General features: G+C 36.1%; 2 protein-coding genes across 7 annotated transcripts in view; both read right to left on the reverse strand.

Annotated features, from left to right (window-relative positions):
• dip2bb (disco-interacting protein 2 homolog Bb) overlaps positions 1-11,796 on the reverse strand; it is a 36,045-nt gene extending 24,249 nt beyond the window's left edge. For all 4 annotated transcript variants that reach the window (XM_051896240.1, XM_051896238.1, XM_051896239.1 and 1 more), the window contains exons 1-3: positions 11,520-11,796; positions 1,491-1,562; positions 912-1,079 (exon numbers count right to left, since the gene is read on the reverse strand). In XM_051896240.1, coding sequence (XP_051752200.1) covers positions 912-1,079; positions 1,491-1,562; positions 11,520-11,604 — 325 coding nt within the window. In that variant the 5' untranslated portion in view covers positions 11,605-11,796. The remainder of the gene's footprint in view (positions 1-911; positions 1,080-1,490; positions 1,563-11,519) is intronic.
• A 1,474-nt stretch (positions 11,797-13,270) lies between these two features.
• Positions 13,271-24,004, reverse strand: atf7b (activating transcription factor 7b). 3 transcript variants are annotated; one of them, XM_051897407.1, is made up of 12 exons: positions 23,814-24,004; positions 22,398-22,473; positions 21,869-21,965; positions 20,869-20,999; positions 20,618-20,776; positions 20,359-20,513; positions 18,749-18,842; positions 17,900-18,019; positions 17,620-17,715; positions 17,210-17,398; positions 15,498-15,600; positions 13,271-15,413 (listed from the first exon to the last, which is right to left on the reverse strand). In XM_051897407.1, exons 2-12 carry the CDS (start codon positions 22,443-22,445, stop codon positions 15,226-15,228), a joined length of 1,380 nt encoding a protein of 459 aa, XP_051753367.1. In that variant the 5' UTR covers positions 22,446-22,473; positions 23,814-24,004; the 3' UTR covers positions 13,271-15,225. The 3 variants fall into 3 exon arrangements, with proteins under 3 accessions (XP_051753367.1, XP_051753368.1, XP_051753369.1); XM_051897408.1 differs by lacking the exon at positions 23,814-24,004 and adding an exon at positions 22,893-23,757; XM_051897409.1 differs by lacking the exon at positions 17,620-17,715 and having other exon boundaries at positions 23,814-23,995.
• Between the last annotated feature and the right edge of the window lie 204 nt (positions 24,005-24,208).

The raw sequence follows: 24,208 nt of genomic DNA on the forward strand, positions 1-24,208 counted from the left end.
AGACAAAAAATAAAGAAAGAAAGAAAGAAAGAAAGAAAGAAAAAGAAAAAACTTGTAACAGGCAGTTTTGTTCCTTAGACCTCTGCACTTAGTGTGATGCTAGCAGATGCCTCAGTAGATGGTTTTATCCAAAGTGACAGATAAAGTCAACCTTGAACATCCTGGGGCTAAATGCTTTGCTCCAGAGAACAAGACTGATTTGAATCTCATTAACTGTCTGCCTTTATTTCGATTCAGATCAGTAACTTTTGTGTTATCAGCAAAGCTTCCAACAGGCAGTCACCCTTCAGAGTTGTGGTAATCATTACACAACAAGGTCATGAACATGCTCTATGACAACAGCAGAATAGTAAAATATATATTCACATATGTGGCAAGCAACTGAACAAACAACCTATAATCAAATAAGCAAGCTACTATCTTTCTATTGCAACAAAGCACCAGAAATCCACAGTGACACATTTCATCTAGGCAACCATTTTGTCCAAGTACGACTGCCATGGCAGATGACTAAACAGTTCCTACAAGGATGTGGTCAGGGAACAGGCAAATATTACCATCTGCAGACACTCTGTAAACCTCGCACCCTATAAATCTCAAGTAAAGACTAGTCTATATACAGCTAAATGGAATTCTATGACAAAAATTTATAGGTGAAGTGTGTTGTTTGTTCAGTGTTGAAATACTTTCTCCTATACCCAGTTTAATGTGCAGAGACCGCTATATGTAAGTAACCCATGTTTATAAGTAAGCCTTGTGCTGTATATCAATATTTTTGCAATTTTATTTAGTGCCACTAGTGGAAAAAGTCACCTTTGACTTTACATGAGTCAAACTCTGGCTTACACTATAATGATAGATAAAGAAAATGTAACAGAAAAAAGTTTTATATGTTGTCAAGCTGTTCAAACCTGATCTATAGCGCTCATCTCTAGTCCCGCTGCTTCGGTGTGGTCGCCGTGTGCGCCGGTGGCGAGAAGAGGAGGAGGATGAGTTTGACGGGCCAGGTTCAGGTGCAGAGGCGGAGGCGGAGCTTGGACCAGGGGACTGTGCATCATATGCCGGAGGCGGAGCCAAATCTGTAGAAATAATAAGAATGAACTTTATTCAAACTGGCAGATGCAGTCAATGACTACAGAACATGGAAGATATGAATGGGAAAGAGATGTGAAGAGCTGTGGTTTTCATCTCAAATCTCTCCGGAATAGAAAAAAAATCAGTCTAACAATTTCTCTCACAAAAGCAACTGACAATAAAGTAATAATGTTTCATGCTGCAGTCCTATATTTGAGCAGTAGAAGGCAGTGCAGAGGGACTTTGGTTGGAAACCCTTCAACCTCAAGAGGAATAGCCTGAGAAGATGTTTCATAACCACATTATCATATGAGTCAGTGGACAACTGAGTAAAACAAGGAGAGAGAGAGATAACATGGCAGAAAAGAAGATGGAGGGAGGTGGGTGAATAAGCAGGGATATTTCTGTAGTCTTACTTTGTGTTTGTGTCAAGTAGGGTGCTAAAACTTTGGCCCTCTTCTTCTCGTATCCTTTTTGTGTGATGTCACCTAAAAAAGAGAGATAATGTGATTACCAGTTAAAAAACATGAACAGCATGAATTCAACACATTTCGTTTTGGGGTACATTTTTTTGGTCAAATGTCTCCGAACAGCCAGATAGACTGTGGTTTATCTTTTCAGTTGATTTTTGGTTGATCTGTGGTTGATTTTCAACATACAGAGGCCCCCAAAAGTCAAATTTGAATTACATTGCATTAGATCACAAAACATCCAACCAAGCACATCAAGGGGGTACGTGGAAATATTTAGATTTTGCATTGTTATAGGAAATTATGACTTAAAATAAAATTATAACTGATTGTGAATATAATTGTGATTCTGTGCACTACTGTTTTTTTTAAAGAACATAATACTTTTATTCAGCAAGGACGCATTAAATTGATCAAAAGTGACAGTAAAGGCATTTATAATGTAACAAAAGATTTCCATTTTAAATAAATGCTGTTCTTTTGAGATTTTTATTAATCAAAGAATCCCAAAAAACTGTATCATGTTTTCCACATATTAAGCAGCACAACTGTTTTCAACACTGATAATAGAAATGTTTCTTGAGCAGCAAATCAGCATATTAGAATGATTTCTGAAGGATCATGTGACACTGAAGACTGGAGTGATGGCTGCTGAAATTTCATCTTAGCCATCATAGGGATAAATTACATTTTAATATATACTCAAATACAATATAATTATTTTAAATTGTAATAATATTTCACAATATTTCTGATTTTACTGTCTTGGTAAGCATGAGAAAATATGCTCCGTCCCCAAACCCTCAAAAAATTATCTCAAACTTACTAATGGTAATGCTAAATAATATCAAGTATAATATGAGTTGAAAGGAACGCATTATTGAAGTTGATGAAGGAGGTTTGGGAACAGCTGTTTAGAAAAACCCAATCACCTAAATCCTAAAAGATCAACACATTCTTACATTCTGACAGCCAAGTTGATTTGTGTGAGTTAATGTTGGATTCATGTGTGTGCTTATGAGTGTGAAAGAGAGCAGAATGTGTAATCTAGTGGGATTATGCAGGATGGAGAGAGCTTTGGTTATGATACGTGAGAAGCTCAAGCTCATTTCAACACATCCCCTGAAGGGGAAAGATTTCAAAAGAGATAACACGAATATATTTATTATAATCCCATAGAAATCAGATTGGCCCTTACGCTTAATCGTTGACAGCAAACCGCACAGATTCATAAGAGAGGCCACTAAACAAACCAGTCTTTCAAGAGCATTTTCGAAGCATTTTCCGCATTAAAAAAGAGGGAAAATAGCAAAAGAAGAGTCAACTCCCATAAGTAATGCATGAAGACCGAACCCAGCTGCACCATGGGATATTTTTAGCTTCAACAGACTGTTCTATCACATGTAGCTATGAAGGGGGTTGTGTATATGTGTTCATTTTGTATATGATTCTTTGAGTGTTATTCAGAAATAATGGTTTCGGACTGCAATAAATATCACAGTCACTTTCAAGACGAGTAAATGCACTCTTCTAAATTAACCGCAAACTAAAAAGGTTTTATTGGTGGCCTAAGGTGTTCCAGTCCACACTGAGGATCAGATGGATTGTGATTGGTTGATGGGAGAGTGATGATGATGTGAAGTGAGTGACAACAGACTAAGGCAGAAATCTACTTTTATCCTTGATCACTCACTCATACACATGGCATGGCCTAAAGTTAGACATCATACACACTCTCAATCCATGCAACAGTAACCTGTAACATTTATGCTATAATACCCCCTCAAAATCTTACTTCGACAAATCATAATTCTAATTTTGGAATATTATTACTGTTCCTTTTGAAGTAATATAGTCAAATTATCCATTCTAAACCATATAACCTGCATGTAATCTGTACAATAATTTAGACATTATGCCTAAAATATAACCTTAATTCTGAATTTATTTTGCAAACCCTTGTCCTGCAAAAAAGGTAAATTATTCCAGGACTACAGCCCAAACTGTACTGGAGATCCAAATCTTATTTTAACTAGAACTAGTTACTTTAATGAACTAGTTACTTTAAAGGATTGTTTTTATTTTTTATTACCTTATATGTCCAAAACTGTAATTGTAGATAAAGTGCTATGCAGCCTATTTAAGATAATATTAGCTGATTAGACAGAAATACTGAGCTAAAATGCAAACTGTTTGCACTTTCTTTCTTCACCGTTCCCAAATCTCAGACCATTGAAAATCTCATTGAATCTATGCAAATCCCATAGGTGACCTATTTTGATCTTAAAAAGGTGAGCTGTCACTGAAAGGTGAGGAGTTTGCATCTATGTCCGATACATATCACGATACTGAACTCATGATACAGTATTATTGCGATACTTCAAGACATATGGTAAAAGGTTAACAAAAAATGAACTGTTGATTAAAATGTTAAATTTGTTATTACATTGGGGGTGGAAATGAATAGGCTTGGACTTGATGCTGGTAACCCAATGCACATGACAATGTTGATACCAGAATAAAAATATTCATGATTCTGGAGCTGAAAATAGAGAAAAATACAAATATGGTTGCACTCTGTCATTGACTAGATATATTTAAAATAATGTAGGCCACTTTTTACTGGTAACACAAGACATTTGGCATTATCAGGACCCACAAATATTCCCCCATTGCATTATTATACATTATATTCAACACTATATATAGTAGTTCAATGTAGAACTGACACTAAAATTATAAAAAAAAATTCTCACACAGTAATTTTCATTTTGGGTGAACTATACACAATACATATTGTTGCATTTTTGTATTGCAATATATTGTGACATGATATATTGTTATTACACCCCTAATAGAGACTGAACCTTCTACTCCCTCAGTGACTTTCTGTACAACAGACATGCCCACCAGCTGCTCGGACTGTGGGAAAGTTGGTTCTTGGATCTGTGTCTAAGTGAGTAGAGCAAAAGAGAGAGATAGAGATAGATTTTTCTTTTTTAATTTATTGACTGAGAGAACTTGTCTTGTTCCTTTGAAAAGCATTAACTACCAATATCCACCCTCCCTCTTATGTGCTGCATCACTGGCCCTGAAACACTATGACACAACAGAGCTCACACAATGACTTTCACTCAAGACACAATACAGCTATCTCTCCATTGTGTCTATTAACACACACACACAGCCTTGGTTACCCACCACCAGATGGTGACTCACCATTCAGCAACTGCCAACACTGTATCACACTGTACTGAAGTTGAATTTCATTGCCCTCCTTCACTGTTCTTTTGTCCACATCCAACATTCTGTCTCTCCTTACACACATACACACACACACACACACATTTCCTTTCCCTCTGGATGATGTCATGTTCTCCAGTGCTAAATCTTCTACCCTATGACATGGTTTCCTGTTCTGCTGAGAACATAAAAACAGACTGTGAGAGACAGAGAGAAACACAGACAGACAGACAGACAGAGAGTGAGAAAGAAAAAGACACAACATGGTGTTCAGTTCATTCTTATCTGTTCATGCTTCTTTCTCCATTATACAACTAGATCCACAAATCAGCTTTGAAAACCTGCTCATGGAAACAGAAAAGTCAGGGTTACCAGGGTGTGTGCATGCAGGTGACAACAAGACTCAAATTACCACTTCACACGCCTGGGAACATGCCTTGTCAGGTGTAACCTTCCTAATTCACTTTGTAGAATGATCTGACCTGTGTTTACAGTGTGGTTTACTGTGTGCTAGGGTAAATAAGGAAAACAAAGTATACTTTTAGGACCCTTATAATTTTTTCACATTATTTTTAGGGACAATTAAGCTCATTATAGTAATGTGAAATTCAGAGATATATATATATATATATATCATAAAGACTCGACTTGGGCCAATAAGCAACCACCTAGCCACCGCCCAGAACAACCACCTAACAACATTACAAAAAACATTCAACACCTTTGCAACCACATAGTAACACTCTAGCAAACAATCACAGCCCTCTAGCAAACTGCAGCAAGATTTGTGCAGGAAAGCACCATTTACATTGTCTTCAGCTATTTTTACAATTATGCTGTGACACAAAAATTACACACTTCACCTTTCAGCAGCCCCCTAATAAAGGTCATACTGTGTGGTGTGTAATATATTTAAAAGATTTTATGTCATGCTGTTGGGTTTTAGCTGTTCTTGTGGCATATGTGCTTCTTACTGCTTTAGCTTTATTCGTTATGAATGAGAACAGCCTAAGGCAAACTCTACTGTTACCATAGCAACTATGACTCTAAATACAACCCACCAAAATACACACATATACATACCAAATCAACACAAAAGCCTACTCAGATAAGAAATTATTTATGCATATTTGGAGAAATCATTTTAGCACAGGAACACTTAAAATTGCTGTGTGAATGTAAGAACAGAAAGAGTTTACGCAAACACACAAATGTATGTTCCTGCGTTGCACTTGTGCTAACAAACCTTAGTACTCATGGGGGAAATAGAGTTACCTTAAAAATGTCTGTGCCATTAAACTTTATTTGTCATTACTCAGACAGCTTGCTACCAACATCTTGTTACTAACATCCACTTTACATTTATGTTTAGTCTTTAAGCAGATGCAATGCACAAATCAGATCTTTGATATGCACATTGCACATGAATGAATACAATATTCATATTTGACCCTGGACCAAAAAAACAGTCATAAGGGCCTTTTTTTTTTTTTTTTTTAGATTTATATATCATCTGAAAACTGAATAAATATGCTTACCATTGATGTATGGTTTGTTAGGATAGGACAATATTTGGCCGAGATACGACTTATTATATCTGAGGGTGCAAAAAAAATCAAAATATTGAGAAAATTGCCTTTAAAGTTGTCCAAATGAAGTCCTTAGCAACGCATATCCACTCACAAAAATTAATTTTTGATATATTTATGGTAGGAAATTTACAAAATATCTTCATGGAACATGATCTTTACTTAATATCCCAATGATTTTTGGCATAAAAGAAAAATCGATAATTTTGACCTATACAATGTATTGTTGGCTATTGCTACCAATATACCCATGCGACTTATGACTGGTTTTGTGGTCCAGGGTCACGTATATGGTATTTACATATGTACTTCAAAAAATATAATGGTAAATGTCCAAAAATATGGCACCTTTTGTTACTTAGGACCAGTTTTTGGGGGAACGCATAAAGTAACGGGAGTTACGTAATCAGATTACTTTTTCCAAGTAACTAGTAAAGTAATGCATTACTTTTATATTTACAACAAAATATCTGAGTTACTTTTTCAAATAAGTACCGCAAGTTACTTTGTTTTCCCATTTACTGACTGATACCTCTCCTGTCCTCATGCTGAGAGAAATCGGGAGTAAGTTCAGGGGCGTTGTGTGCGTTCTGTGAACATTATGGTTATTGTAGTTCTGGACTAAATGTGAGCAGGAATTTACTCATCTCACTTGCACAAAAACAGAGTCAGTAGTTTTTTAGGAGTCATTCCACAAAATGAATAAAAACAATGTAATGAACTCTCAGAATACTGCACAAACCTGCAATAATCAAATATATTACATTAAACAAATATACTTTATGTATTTAATGTATGCATTTAAACTTTGTGTGCGCTGTGTAAACATGATGGTTATTCTAGACTAGTTCCAGACAAAATGTGAGGATACATTTACTTATCTCACTTGCACTTCAATTCTGAAACTTTCAAACATAACACATTAACATAGCTGAGAATAGCAGAATTATAATATACAAATGAATTATTCATACCTTTTTCAGTCACATGAGCTCTAGTTAAGTGTTACCTGAGTGGCAAGTGTTATAAAAGAGATATTTAAGCTCCAACTGGCAGTTTGGAAAAGCTCTGCTCACTGACTGAATGTGTGTCTACTAGTGTGTGTCTACCAAAAATAAAGTGTGCATCTCTTCTTTTTCGAGCCTGATGTCCATCACAGAATGGTGAATAATTCAGTTACTGAGGAACCCATATCGAAAGCATTGCAAAAGATATTAACTATTAACATGTCCTGTGTGGTGTGCACTTGAGAGCGAGCTAGCTAGGCAAACCAGGGTTTTTTTTAAAGAAAAAATAAGCAATAACATGGTGGGAAAGAGGAAAAAAGAGAGTAGATAGTGGGAGAGACAGCGCAACATGTTAGAAAGCTTGTTGTGAATCATGGGTAAATGAGTGTATTTGCTTCCCGATGCTCTGTGACCTAGATTAAAGTAATCTCTCTCTTTCTGTTTTGTCCCTAGGTCTCTCTCTCCCACTCTGTCTCTCTCTCTTTTTCTTTACAACTCAGAAAACCTGCCTGTCCTCCTACAGTCACAGTGGGTGCATAAGCTACTGAGGTTACCTGAACAGATGCACACAATCAGACATTATACAGTCGGTCCAAGCCTCTTTTAAGTATATGCTGACCAGCTATGGAAGAGGATTTCCACACACACAGCTCATTTGATCAGCTTAAGTGCATAAAAGCGTCTGAGTATGTGCTGGGAATTCAAGCAGAGATCACGACTGCTCAGCCCTGATGCTTTCAATGGTGCTCATTGTGTGTGAGTGTGTCACAACCTCCTATCTCCACCCCTCTTCCTCTGTCACGAAGACACACACACACACACACACAGAGATAAACTCTTTCATTCACAACACACGTTCATCACAAGTAACGAATATGTGCTGATGGTGCAGTCTCTGTAGACCTCTGTAAATCTTGTTACTGTAAACAAATACATTGAAATGTACTGTTTTAATATTTAAACAAATGTATACTTAAGTAGAGTATATGCCTTAATTTGTATAATTTACAGAGCTCAACAATAAGGATGTTTTTCTGCTGGCCCAGTAATATTTTTGAATGTATGCACAAATATCTGTAAGGACATTTTTATTAAATATTAAGGCTATTTAAACATTGGACATTCTTTACAAAAGATACATTTCTTAATTAAATAATATTTTTATTGCAATTTGTCATTGAATATCCTATTTCTCATTTTGAATATGTCACTTTACAGAAGTAAAATCGGCAGTGAATGCACTTCCCCAAAGAGGGAGAATTATACTGTAAAATTAAATTAATTATTCATAATATTCTTAGTCAATTGTGTGGTAAATGGCCAAAAAAGTGTTATTTTAGTTTAATTTATGTACTATTTTAGTTTCTATTAATATTTTAGATTAGACTTTATTGTATTTTACATTTTTAATTTTCATTTTAGTTAAAGTTTTAGTAATTTTGTTGTGTTTTGTCATTTTTATTAGTTTTTTTGTCCATGTAGGCCTAGTTCTTATTAATTTTTACTTTAGTTTTAGTTATTTTACTACTTCAAGTTCATCTAAAAGAAATTGTCTTAGCGACTAGCTGTAATAAAATAAAATAAAAAATTCTAATATATATTTTTATATTTTATTTTGTTCACATTTATTATATTTCAAGTAACGTAAAAGTTTTTTTTTTTCCATTGTTTTAGCTTTATTTTTAATTAATTACATCCCTGATCCAAAAAGCAATTGCATGGTAACATATCCAATACCATCATATTTTACAGTACAGTAAACCCTGTTACTATTTTTGCAAATGTGTTAATATTGTCATAACACATTATTCTGCTATTAAAACAGTAAAAAACCTATGCTATCTCAGCAGGCTAGAAATAACAGCAGCTCTATAAACTATTGTCTATAGCCATAAATACACTTTCTACTATGTCTGAACCCAAACAAAAATCATCAGCAGAAGAGAGCTGGAGGAAGCCATTACTAAAGAGCTTTACTACCCCCACTGGTCCTTCAAACACTAAAATAAAGAGTCTTTCATTGTGACATTTTCTTTGTGCTGTCACCTATACTGTCTTCAGTGCAAAGGACATAAGATATGGGCGTGATGCTAAACATATGCTCATATACATGACAGACATTTCTCTAAAGCAAACCTCGCTACTTACCGAATAAGTCCGTTTTAACTGTATTCTAAGGGCTGCAGCAAGCATCTCCTGTCTAAGAGCCAAAAAGTGAGGACTGAAGGTGGGGATTGTGAATTGTGCCAGGACTGCATTGTGGGCTTTGAGAAACAGATACGCAGTCTTAGCTAACAGTATAAACATATATATATATATATAATGCGTACGAAATGGTTCAGGCGTGCCAAACCTTTGGGAATATAAAAAACACATAAAAGAAAACCACAGCAAGAAGGAAAAAGGTGGGTGTGTGTTTGCAAAATTGCAACAGCAAGGACACAAGATGATGTTCACAACTGCCATGAAATCCAAAAACACAACAACAATAGTAAGTGAAGCCAAAAGCAAACTAGTCCATCATTTGTAATCTGCCTCCAGGTGCTGTCTTGATTTGCTGTGTGGGAGACATACTGAGAATGAATCCAGGCTGCACTGATGGCAGATCAGCTGTTATACCAAACAATTCTCTGGTGCAGAGATAAATGAGAATCTCTTTTTATATTTGGGTAATGCTGTTTAAGATATTGTTTTGCTCTTCTGAATCTTTCACACACCACTGCTGAAAGGCTTATATAACACATAAGGATGACTAAACACACACACACACACACACACACACACACACACACACACACACACACACACAAACCGAGCCCCTTCTGCAGTGAATCACAATGACAATAACGGCACACTAAAATGTAAACAACCACACACACATATCTGTGTTATGATTCTTCAATGTATTTCAGATTAGCAGAGGTTTAGACACCATTTATGCTGGAGATCATTTAAAATGCTAAATAGAGTAATATTTTATTTATAATAATTTTATACATGTGCATATATACTGCATTACATTGATGCTATTTATTTAATGGCCTAGAAAAAAGTTTTGCAGGTGCCACTTTGCACTCTATGCCAAGTTCCATTGTTTGAGTGAGCGATTAAGATGTCCTATGGCAAGCTGTTTAAACATTTATTCCTTAGAACTAGTTTCTATTTTTATGATACTATTAACTACAAGTAATTCGGCAGTGATTAGCATCTTTGTCAAATTTGCAACTGACTATTCTTTAGACACTAGTACTTACTGGACATAAATTGCACTTTTTTGTCAGTGATTTCGATGGGGGTCTGTGGTTGGAATATTGACAGTCCACTTCTGTTTTACCTGAATAAATATTAATTTATAAATAACATTCTTAACTACATAATCCAATACCATGGAATAAGAACTAATACCTTGTAAGTAAATGTTAAAACGGCTTGCCATATGTGACCTCTCATTGAATCATATAGCCTTATGGATGTTGATTGTTTATGGAGGAAAAATGAGTTTCAGTTTATTAATAGCACTGTCAGTGTGTCAAGCAGTATACTAATTAATAAAGCATCGACCATTAAAATAATTGTTAGTTTACCCATAAACAGTAGGCGATACCCATTATAATAACAGCAATATAGTGTAACTATTACTGAAGCTATTGTTTTTAAATTATTTTACATATTTTGAATATTATTTCCATTGACAGTAAACATCTATACAACTAACACCGAATACAATTAGTTGATAAAGTCTGTAAATATGAGGAGGACATATGCAGAATAATCATGGCCTGTAAATAATCACATAAATGCGTCCAGCGCTTCACAGACTCGGTGTTTTCGTTTTTGCACAACATAACAGTAAATAAGGAAACATATAAGACCAATGTCAGGACATTTAAAGAGGAAAACGAAGCTGAATAGACGTTTAAAATGCAGATAAATGCGATGTTGAACCAGTGAGATGAAGAAAAGGAGGTCAGTATGTTTCCGCGAGCGGCGGCGACATTGAAGCATCATCAGCACGGAACCTGTGTGTGGATGCTGTTACTGAGGATGCACGACTGAGCCTGTCAAATCAACACATATCTTTCCAAACGCACGCATTCAAACAAGAAAGGAAGAGCCCTTGTTGTTTAAAGGCTTACCCTCCGACAGCTCCAGGTCCAGCTCAGCGAGCTGCTCCCGGACCTCTTGGGGGAGAGCGGACACATCCACACCGCGCTCCGCCATTATGGCCAGAAACCGGGGGGAAAGAACGGCGCAGAACGGTTAACCGACAACAAAAACACCCGTGTCCTCCTCACAGTGAATAACAAATGGTATTAAACAGCAGACCAAGCTCCATCATCTCCGCCATGCCGAGAGAGAAATCCCAACCGATGGGAAGAGTCACATGACCAGGGCTCGGGATGAGGAGTCTGAGCCTGTGGTCAGAAGCCGTGGCGATTTTGCTCCCTCTGCTGTGGTGAGAGAGAATCTTTATCTCATGTAATATCTTGAACAGTAATGGTTAAAAGGAATGGTTCCCACTAAAATGAAAATTCTGTCGTTATTTACTCACTTTCGTGTCTTAATAAATCCGTAGGTTGTATTTTCTTTTGTGAAACAGAAAAGAAAACATTTAGCTTCACGCAGTTATTTTGCATATAAGGCTAGTTCATAGCAACCGTGTGTATAAAACAACAACAACAAAAACATTTATATAGATTATAAACGACATACAGGTGAATAAATAATAGCTCAATTTGATTTCTGGGTTAACTATTCCTTTAACGTGATTTACATAGGGTATTACTGGATCTTTTTATTTACTTTTACTCATTTAACATACAATGTAAGAAAAATCTGTGAAATTTATGATAAAAACGTAAAAACTTTACCTTAAAAATACAGTAGCAACATTTTAAGTTTTACGGATTGAAATTTAGAGTAAAAAATAAGGATTTCTTTAATTGGTATAGGCTAATGTTAATATACCAAAGTACTAAAATCTGTTTTGTACCTTTATAACAGTGACAACCACCATAAAAATATCTTTTCCACAGGCGGAGGAAAATAATAATATATAGAAGGTGCACGGTGTCGTACACACAAATAAAAAAAAAATAAAAAAAATCCATCATGGTAACACACAACACTAAAATAATGAAATAAACAATAATTTAACAACATAAGATGTAAAATAAAACCCCAATGTACATAACTGATAACAAAAAGAAAGAAACTGAATTATTTAAACGAAAAAATGTTGTGTCACACAGGGAAATCTGGGAATGTCAATTTACAGTTTTTCTCTGTAAATTGTAAGACGACTTGTTCTTATTTTCTGCAAATTGCTTGTTCTTAGATCCAAAACCTGTACATTTAACAGTATTTTACAGTAAAAGTGCATGGCGTGTCCCATTAGAGCTATTATAGTTTTACTCACCATTAACCAATTTTTACCATAGCATTTTCACATTTTTTTCCACATTAATTAAAGTTACAGTTAATGTTTTTATACGGTTTTCCGGAAAAATAATCCAATTAACCAACCAGTGTCCTCTAATTTTATAGTTTAAGGTAGATTTTGATGAAAGAGATAAGGGTGGGGTTAGGATAGGGTTGTACTAAAGGGGCGATGGACAAAATGTTAATTCAAAAACATGTCCTACGTGTGTAAATATCACATCATTTAGACATTCCAACTTAAAGGCATTACACAGTTTATAATATACTGCTCACACTGATAAACACAATGCATACACACCTCATCCAAGCTATTCCATGTACACAGAGAAGTCACGCACACAAGTCCCATCGTACCACTTCTATATACACAGAGGAGTATAACGCCTTCAAAACCAGATAATAAAAATCAGCACAAAACCAGCATCTCATTAAATGTACAAGAGGCTAGAGTTCCATCAATGTTTAATTATAACATATCTTAAGGACCGTATCAGTTAGTCAATATCATACAGTAAGCAATGTTTGTATGCTGACACTCATTTCATATTTACAGCTCTAGTTTAAGGGCTTCACTGACACATTACACAATTTGGGATCAGTGAGTTATACACACTGTGGAAAGCAGTACGTTCTACATCCAAATATGATAAATCCAGATGCAAAAAAAGGTCAATGACAGAAATTGATATGGCTGGTTGGATCATTAAAATAAAATGTAAATAGTCTACATACCAACTAATCAAAACACATTATGAGAGGAAAACATATGCATTTGTCCAAAACATATGGAAGCCTATTTCCCCCACAAAAAAAAAAAAAAAAAAAATTGTGCTTCGGTAAATCATTAGATTTAAAAAAAAATCTAAATTATGAGATAAAGTCAATTACGCCAAAGTTTTGTTTTTTTTGTGTCAATTTTAATAGAATTATGACCTAGTATGTCATAATTTAGATATAGTAATATTTTGGACTTTTTATTTCATAATTATGACTTAATATATCATAATTTCAACTTTTATGTCATACTTGTCACAATAATGATTTACCAGGTCATAATTTATGAATTTATTCTTATGTAGCAGAAATGAGCTGCCATAAAAAAGCAGATATTCAAAGAGGGTTTAAAAAAAAAAAAAAAAAAAAAAAAAAAAAAAGCCAAGCTTAAACTAATGCAGATTCTCCTACTGAAAAAGTGATCAGGCGTGAACGGTTTAATGGAATACAACTTAAGATACGTGTTAGTTATGCGCACCAGATGAAATTCATTCAGGGTGGCCAAGTGTGAGTCTTTCAGGCCCCAAAAAAGAAATAATGTTTTATTTCTATAACACCTTTTTTAAGACTCAACTTTGCTCAAAAGCATTTCAACCATTTTGAAACGAGACTTCACATTCATAGCTGGGTTAGTTAACTACTGTACATTCACAAAATGCAAGCACAAGAATCAGTACGTGAGTTTTGGTGTGCGTGTTCCCTGTTATGAGACCAGATGCACTTAAACTTTGGGGTCTAACCTCTAATGCAAAAGGATTTATGTATTTTGGTTAAAGATACCTATAATTTAGCAGAGCATATCATAATCACACTGATCTAAAACATGTCCACGTGGTTACGCTACCCGTTACATCCATATATATATATATATATATATATATATATATTGCAAAATGCAGACAAACCGATAATGATATTCAAATATAAAAATATATTTTCTCTCCATTCTTAAGCTTTTGGGAGTCCATTCTGCGGCGCCAGGTTACGCTAATGTGAAACACGATCTTCACCAAAACAGCCACAGAAGCACAGACCTGAGAGAAATTACTTTAGATACGACAATAAATTTAAGACAGAGAGGAAGAGAGAGAAAAGGAAACTGGGAGAAATGGTAAGAGAGAAGTGTGAGAAAGCGTCACCAAGAGAGACTGAGAAAGAAGGTGTTAAACTTATCTGCATAGTGTAATAATCATCTTTCTAATGTGGCCAGAATCATGCAACGAATCATTATATTAGAAAAACCATTGAATAAAATGCAAAATAATTAGAAATATCTGCAAACGAGACAAATATCAATTGAATGCATTAGTGAGAAGATTTATACAAGTTCAGGTAAAGGTGTATTTTATAGAGATGACAGAAGAGAATTCATTTCCACTGCAGTGCTTCCTAGTCTGTGCAGTCTGACAGGGGCGTTCTATGATGTTGCCACAGTCGCCCAGGGAGAGTCTGTGATAGGCTACGGGTGAGCAGGGTGTGGTTAGAGCATGATAACATTGGTTCCCATTTGTCACATGAGAGGATTTACAAACACACCGTGACTGAGAGTTTTGAGGGGAAATGGGGATTCGCTCCTTTGAAAGCCTCAAAGTATATTTAGTTCTTATTGGCTGAATGACATGCTCATCATCTGGATGTGGGCTGTGATTGGGAGGAAGCATCTCCAGACGTGCTACTCCACTGACCCGAGCCCATTCCCGCTAAAACAGCAACTGCCTCTGCTGCACGCACGCTCAGACCATTAACAGACACCGGAGCCGGGACCGACACGGGCATCACCAACGCCGACACCGAACTCTCATCTACTCCTGCAGCTAGAGAGAGAGAAATGGAGGAAGGATGAATGGTACGCATGAAGGATTTATGATATTCAAAGAAAATATGTGGGCGTATCTTACCAAGATATGCTTTTTTCTGCATGGCAGTAACAGGGCAGTCCTTATGGGCCAACAGCAGCTCCTTCAGGCGGGTCACCTCAGTCCTCAAAAGGGACACTTCACCCTGTCAAGCACATGTACGTAACAGCAACATTGGCTGAACCAATGGCATGATCAAAAATATAACTATACCATTCACAAAAAAAAAAAATGTTATGCTCTTTTAAAAGAGATCTTTCTTATGCTCACCAAGTCTGCATTTATTTCATCAAAAATACAGCAAAATAACAGTGATGTTGTGAAATATTATAATCAGTGTTGGGGAAAGTTACTTTTAAAAGTAATGCATTACAATATTGCGTTACTCACTAAAAAAAGTAACTAATTGCATTACTTAGTTACTTTTTATGGGCTTGTTTTTCTTTTTCTTTTTTTTAATAACAACAGAAAAGTTCTATTTTTGGCATTTTAAGGCCCTTTCACACCAAAAGTGAAATAAATAAGCTTCAGGCTGAAGGAAATGCATATTTATGCCTGTACAGTAGAGGGAGCAAACCTTTCAGCTGTGCTGCCATTCTGAATTAAAGAAGAATAGGATACAGGAGAAGGAAATTCAACACTCTTATTTCTAAATCTACTCTAAGGTATTTTTTGCTTATTAGTATGGTTGAATTGGATCACTGAAGGTCAGTAGCAAAGACACTGGTTAATAAAGTGAGATTAAATACAAAGTATATTTGTGTAATTTAATATAGTTAATTATTACAGGTCTGCATAAAATTCTGAGATTACATTTCTCTGTTTTTATTCCCTTTGAGGAATAAATGTTTTTGTGCAACTGAGATGAGTAAATGCATGTTCACATTTAGTCTAGAACTACAACCACCATCATGTCAAACAGCGCTTACAACACCTCTGCACTTTATTTCTCTCAACATGGAGACAGGAGAGCTGCCAGTCAATGTGAAAAAGCAACTTAGATATTTTGTTGTAAATTGAAAGTAATGCGTTACATTACTAGTTACTTGGAAAAGTAATCTGATTATGTAACTCAAGTTACTTGTAATGTGTTACCCCCAACACTGAAAATCATATATTATTAAAAAGTTTAATTTTAATTTATTTTAAAATGTAATGTATTCCTGTGATGGCAAAGCTGAATTTTTAGCATCGTTACTCCAATCTTCAGCGTCACATGACCCTTCAGAAATCATTCTAATATGCTGATTTGCTGCTCATTATGTTATCACAGTTGAAATTTGTTGTGCTACTTAATATCTTTGTGGAAACTGTGCTACATTTTTTTCAGGATTCTTTGATGAATAGAAAGTTTATTTGGAATAGAAATTTTGGTAACAGTACAAAAGTCGGTTATACTTTATTTTAAGGTGACGTAGTTACATTGTACTTACTCAAATAAATACTGAGTAATACTAACTAACTACATGTACTTACTATAGAGTTATGGTTAGGTTTAAGGTTAGTTACTTGTAATTATGCATAATTTACTGCTATTAATATATTATGTACAAGTAGTAACATGTAACTATGTCACCTTAAAATAAAGTGTTACCCAAAAGTCTTTATTGTCACTTTTGATCAATATCACATATCCTTTTCTAGATAAAAGTATTGCTTTTTCAACTATAGTGTACATTTCAACAACATCATTCATAATGAACCAAAAATCATCTTATTTCCTGTATCTTTTTCACTCTGTCTGTATGACTCACAGTGAGCGTGACGTTAGCATTAGCTAACTCCTCGGCGCGTTTCTCCAGGGCACTAACCCACACTTTCCGTTTTTGCCGGCAACGGGAAGCAGCGGCTCTGTTCCGTTCAAGAAAACGGCGCCTGCGCTCATCCGGTTCAATATCTGCCCCCCGTCGTCTACGGCCACCTTTTGGGGGAGCAGGGGATACCTACAAGATATTGCTTGGTCTGTCAGATACATTCAGAACTTAAGCATATGTCAGCTGTTATAGTGTATACTGACATAATGCTTTAGTTGAGCTTATTTACTATAATATATCCCATTTAAACCCATTAATTAAACTATTTTTTATACGTCACAAACGCTATTCAAAAAGAACAGGCAAATACTAGCATATATGTAACACAGGTATGAGGTGTCTGTGAGCACCTGTGGTTGAGCAGGTGATGGTGTCTCAGTGTGATCTGTTTTTTGTATTGGTGCTGGTCCACTAGGACTCTGCTGAGATAGTGCTGCTTTTAGCCTCTAGATGGAGACAGATCCCATACACAAACACAAGGAAACACCACAGCGTGTAAATTAACGCTCAAAACCTGTGTGTTACATTTGTGTAGTAAGTTAATTGTTACATAATAAGCCCGTTGTTAAGCACTTATACCTATGTAAACACTACATGTGCTTGCGTGGGTGTACGTGTGCTCATTCTCACCGTCTTGGCATCAGAGTGTGTACTGTATCCAGACGGAGAGGAGGAGCCACTGCTGCTTCCACCAATAGGAGGGCCTGGAATCCCTGGGATATTGGGCACTGTGTTTGATGATCTGGCAAGCTATATATATATACACACACACACACACACACACACACACACACACAGCAACACAAGTTTAACATACTATAAACACAAAGCATAGACAAACACAAAAAAGATGTGTACTTGTTTTGAGGGTCATACTGTTGAAAATGTTCTCACATATAGTCAAATCATTTATTATTTTGATTTAAGAGCTATATATGTCTGTGGGAGGTTTCCACAAGTAGATATGTATATATTTTCATAATTGACTAGTCAGTGGTATAAAAAAGATTCTATTATTAAAATTACTGATTTAGGGTCATCATCGGATGTATTCTTGCATTCAAAAACAGCTGGACAGAGTGCAACAGAATGCATAAATGTTGAACTTATTTTTAACATGCTGATGGTGCAAGAAGCTGCTAAAAAAAAAATAGTGCAGAGTGCAAGAACATACATTCCTTCACAAGGGTAACAGATATTCCACAAATATTAGCTAAATAACTACAACTTCATTGAAAAAAGAAGACAAAATATATAAAAACTGTATTTTATATTTCATATTTTTATATTTCACACAAAACAGAACTACAGGTTATGTAAAAAACAGGAACATTGCTTACAGCAAGTAGTATTTGAAGGCAATTGTCTTGAAATTTATTAAAGGTTATATTTATTGAAGATATTGAAATAAAATGCATAATAACTAGCTGACTAATTAAATAATGGAATAATAATCATACGTATGTAAGATGGCCATACCGATATGACTGAAGTCTGCCCTGGACTGGGCAGAAGAGGAACAGTCTGACCATTTGGAAGCTGCATCAGCATAGGAAAAGAACCAGACGGCGAGCTGAAAAGAGAGTTATAGAGGTACTATTTTAGGACATTTTTCCCCACACACAGGGTGAGGAATCAGAGGTGTGAACAACACTGAAATGACTCATGCAAATTAAAAAAAAGTTTCAGCTCAAAGAAGTGAATCTGCTCCACTGCTGAGGACCAACACAACCTATCAAAAACTCAGGCTAGCTATTTATTTGAGTGGATGCACACCCAAAATGCATGAAAAGAAGACACAACTAGTGCAGCCACAAACGATTATTTTGGGTAATCGAGTAATCGGTTGATTATTTTGATGATCAATCAAGTAATTGGATTTTTTTTTTTTTTTTTTTGCGATAATAAAAGTAGACCTAAGTGAACAATAACCATTAAAATGACTTAAAATACATAGGTATGATAACAATGAGGCAATAATAATTGGTTCAAATAAAGTATCAAAAGCAAATAATCATACAGTTTTATTGAACAACACTGTTAAATAACAATATTTTGTTTATCTGCGATATATATTGCGAAATTAAAATTTCACCAGATGACTTGAATAGCTCTATTTGGACAGAATTAATCATTCTAAAATGATTGGGGTGATTTTGAAGGGGAGTGAATCTGTTCAAGCATAGATAAATATAAAAGAACAAAGATACAAATGAAATAAACAGTGTTTTATGTTTTTCAAGTAAGTCCAACAGTATTCAAGTACAGAAATTGAATCAAATGTAAAACGGCATAGTCTTCACTGTATATACTAAATATAATTAATCTTTGCTAAAGATTATTTTTGTTATTTGATTAACATTAAATGACAGACAGCAGCAGGAATATTAGGCTGCTGTCACTTTAAGCGTCACCATAAGCGACTGTGTTAATGAGGATACTCACAGAGACGGGCATTTTGACATAATTTTGCATGTATGTGTCCGTTCAAGCACAAATAGATGTGGAAGAGAACGGAATTCGGTGTTTGCCCGTCTTCTTTCAATCAAACTGTGGTGCCTGGTCCATACAGATCAAACGATCCCTATACTTGACATCGCACATCCTGCGATGTGACTAACACGGATTCGCGCATCACGATATCGATGCTAAAACAATATATCATGCAGCCCTACAGTCGCTTCATAAAATTAAAGTGGAACCACTGTAGTCACATGGACTACTTTAACGATGTCTTTACTACCTTTCTGGGCCTTGAAAGTTGTAATTAAATTACTGTATATGGAGGTTCAGAGAGCTCTCGGATTTCATCAAAAATATCTTAATTTGTGTTCTGAAGATGAACAAAGGTCTTACAGGTTTGGAACAACAAAAGGGTGAGTAATTAATAACAGAATTTTCATTTTTGGGTGAACTAACCCTTTATTGGATTCTCATCCATGGAATTCACCACTTCCGGTATTTTGCCAGTTAATCAACACGGGCAAATTGCAATCAAGGATTTTTTAAAACTGAGTACTCAAATTTAATCAGGGAATCGTGACAGCCCTAGACACAACCTTTTCGACATGAGGTGAACTAGTATGTACCTGAGTCTGTTTGACGGAGGGGTCCTGGTGATAACAGAGGTGGGAGAAGGCTGAGTTGGGTTCATGGAGTCGAATCCTTGGTGAAGTGGGAGCGAGCCTGGGCGCACTATGGTTGGTGTAGGGGTGGAACTTGCTGCAGTTCGTGGAGGAACATCCTGTAAAAGTGAGTTACATGACAATATCACATGCTGCACTAGAAAAAAAGCAAACCCTGCACTGTAAAATACTGTAATCCTTCTTATCGCAAATTCAAATTCACCTTAGCTTTCCTCAAGGCAATAGGCTCCTTTGCCATGGCAACTGCATCTTTGCTGTTTGTCATGCTGGAGGTGGAGTCAGGGCTGTCTGGAGGGGAGGAGTCAATTTCAAGAGGCCCCTCCCTCTCTTTAACCTCTGTAGGCGTCTGTAGAGCTGGAAGCTTTGAGAGCAAGATTCAAGATCATTCAGAAAATTGTCAAACAAAGCATATAAGTTGATAACCTTTAATACTTAAAACGTTTGAAATCTTACCGTGCCCTTAATTCTCCTTTCCTCCTCCTCCTGTGTTTTGCGAAGATCTTGCTCGAAGGAGCCAGCCAGCTCACTAAACAAACCCACCTCGTCACAATTCTTAAGAAATCGGGTGGGAGTTGGTGTCTGATCTGTGCGCACAAACACACACACACACACACACACACACACACACACAGTCTTAGCACCAAATACTAACACGGTCAACAAATGCTAATTCCTGTGTTGTTGGCAGAGAAGAAATATATAGATCGAATTTTGTTAGAAACGCAAGTTTCTTTAAATTTATATTAACAACCAAATCACAGCCAGGCTCAAATTTAGTACAACAGCACACTTGATACTATTATTTTGTAATCAAAATCAAGTTTACCATTACGATATATACAAAAGCATATACACAGCTTAACAAGCGAATAATGATTTATAGAAAAATCAAATATAAAGGCCCATTCACTCCCAGAGCGATTACTATAAGGATAAAGTTTTAATAATCACTGTAATTCTTTAACTATATAACTGTATTAACTTCTACACTAGTGCAAGATAAAATTCTGTATATTATAGGCATGCGTTAAAGTCATCTAGGATAGATTCTGATTAGCGGCCACTAGCTATGTTTCCATCCACCAATTTTTATGTGAATTTTGGGATATCTCATAGAAAAAATGCTGTATTGAAACATCAAGATGCCAATAGATTAAAAAAAAAGATACAATTGGAATCACTTTCATAATGTTTTCCAGCAGATTAATGATTAAAAACATTGACAGCCAATCAGAATCCACCGAATTTAAAGAGCTTGAAACTTTAAAGCTGCAGAGTACATAACTTCAGCGCAGGCTTACGATAAACACAATGTTATTGTGCGTTGGTGTGGGTACACTTGTCTTTATAGTCATCATTCTTGGTGTGAACGGGCCTTAACACAACTTACTCTAACCACAACACACACTGAACAAACAGAATGACAGAAATTCATATATGTGGGGACACAAACCTGCTATAATAACTGTATCTGTTCTGGCTTGTCCAAACTTCAGCGTCATCTCATGCTTATGTTTGTGTACTGCCAAATGGTCTTCATTGGTGAACCTCTGACGTGAGAGACACATTGACAAAGATACATGCATTAACCCACAGCAAAGTTTTCAGTCAATTTGTGTCTCATTCAAGGTCCTAATTCAAAGCTAGAGACAGAAGCAGTGGATGATAACAGGCCATCTGTTGTTTTGATGACGGCTTATGTTATCCAGTTATGCAGTGCTATGGGAGCCTCTTACAGTTGCCCAGTGGAAGCAGGGATTAAAACAGCTGGTGTGATTTCAGAATAAAAGTTTTGGGCAACAATCTGCTTCTGTCCCCAAGATTAAGGAGCGTAAAAGAAACTGAAGAAACCTTCATATTTGGGCTCCCATAATCTTAAACACTTGGACTAAAGGATCAGGACTGCACATATACTGTACACAGTGGGACAAGAAAGACATGAAAATGAGAATTTAAGAGTAACAAAGGAAAATAGCTCTTACCTGTCCACAGCCTGGGGCAGTGCAGACAAAAGGTCGATCGTCTCCCATTTTAGATCAACTACTTCCTGTGTTACTTCTAAAGACCATCCAGAGAGAACAGATATGATTTATTTATGAGATCCAGACTTTTTAAAAGAGTAATTTCTATTAATTTCAGCTCAATTTGCAGATAAAACCCCTATTTAAAATATGAATTCCTCCTAAACTTTCAATTTGAAATGTTGTACAGCCTCTTGACAGATGACAGGAATCCATACTTCATTGCTGCACAGAGGCCTGCTGGGTTCAACTGATTGCATAATGTGCATGACGATTACACGATAAGACGCTTTCATTTGACTATTGTCTGAGATCATCCCTGTTTAAAGAACATTTCCGCTAAATTAAACCAGCTTCAAGCCAGTATCTTTGAAACACTCACACATACCGCTAGCTAGCATGCGTTTCCTCTCTAAGCATTTTCAGAAAGATCTCCAAAGTAAAATTAATCCTTACTAGTATTTAATAAAGCCATAACAACCACGTTAACCACACGATAACATATCGGAGGGTTTGTCGCAACTCCTAGCGCGCCTTGTGTTTCGTTTAAATGGTTCTTAGCGATGTTCAATTTGTGAACGAATCGTTCTTTCGAGTCGGATCTTTTCAATGCACAAAACCAGATCAAACGATTCGTCCACAAACCGGACTGAATCAGAGAGCCGATGAGTGAGCTGACAGTAAGAGCAATATAAATTACTTTAATAGCTGAATAGCAGAAATGTTACAATTAAAATGTACTGTATACGTTAATGACTTGACTGCACGACAGCTTAAAAAGATGTAAAAATATTTACTGCAGTGGCAAATTATATGTAAGTTTCTAAATGGCTTTGTTTTTAAACAACAACTGAAATAAGACATTTCATTACAATAAACTGCTACTAATAGTTATTAATATGATCAAAATTGACAAAATCAGTGACTACGGGATGACGCAATTACGTGATAGCGTACAGAATAGCTGAATCCGTTTAATCGGTTCTTTGAAACGAACTGTTCAAAAGAACCGATTCGTGAAAACGAGTCGGACTTCCCATCACTAAAGCTAACTGGCTAATGCTAATCACACATGAGCCAACAGGCTGTAACACCCTATTTACACTACAAGCGATCGACGCGAAGGGACAAAACAAGAACACTCATAATATTAAACGAAGCTACAATGCGAGCGCGCGAAGATGTCGTTGATTCTAATGAGAGTGTTCTAATTGTGTCGCGTCTCGTGCAGTGTTCACACGGTGCTCATGACACCTCCACCATTCGCGAGACCAGCGCCGCTACACTCGAAATCACTAATTGTAATGCATAAGGTAATCCGAATGTGTTGCGTGTCACCTGTTCCTCAGCCAAGGATTTCAGTGTTTACAAACTTACCCTGCTCCTCCCTCTCTCGCTCGTTCCCTCTCTCTCCGCGTTCCCACCTTTGGAACTCCTTCATCCAGCTAGCTCACAATATGTAAATCTCGCGATATGTTGAGGTAATACTCAAACCGGATTAAAGTCGTTACGTAACAGATTTGGAGCTGTGATGAAAAATCCAATGCTCTAGTTTACGCATGTCTGTGCTGCACACCCAACACGTCGAATGACGCAATAAATAAATAAAAACCGGGCATGTAATAAAGCTTTTCAAGCAGATCATGAAATAACCATAACTTGTAGATTTGTATTTAAATCATTAAAAATCCCCAAAGAATTGCAATCAAATGTTCACTCGCATATTCTAAATCCATTTCAATGCCGTCAATTTATGTACGGTGATTTATTAT

This window comes from Ctenopharyngodon idella, chromosome 6, assembly GCF_019924925.1.
Source record: "Ctenopharyngodon idella isolate HZGC_01 chromosome 6, HZGC01, whole genome shotgun sequence".
Lineage (NCBI taxonomy): Eukaryota > Metazoa > Chordata > Actinopteri > Cypriniformes > Xenocyprididae > Ctenopharyngodon > Ctenopharyngodon idella.

Excerpts from the sequence above, each read along its gene's own strand:
- atf7b (XM_051897407.1), bottom strand. The coding sequence starts at position 22,445 with ATGGGAGACGATCGACCTTTTGTCTGCACTGCCCCAGGCTGTGGACAG. Across the intron at positions 21,966-22,397 it reads CTGCCCCAGGCTGTGGACAG|AGGTTCACCAATGAAGACCA; the intron begins GTAAGAGCTATT and ends CTCTCACGTCAG. Across the intron at positions 20,777-20,868 it reads AAAGGAGAATTAAGGGCACG|CTTCCAGCTCTACAGACGCC; the intron begins GTAAGATTTCAA and ends TTGCTCTCAAAG.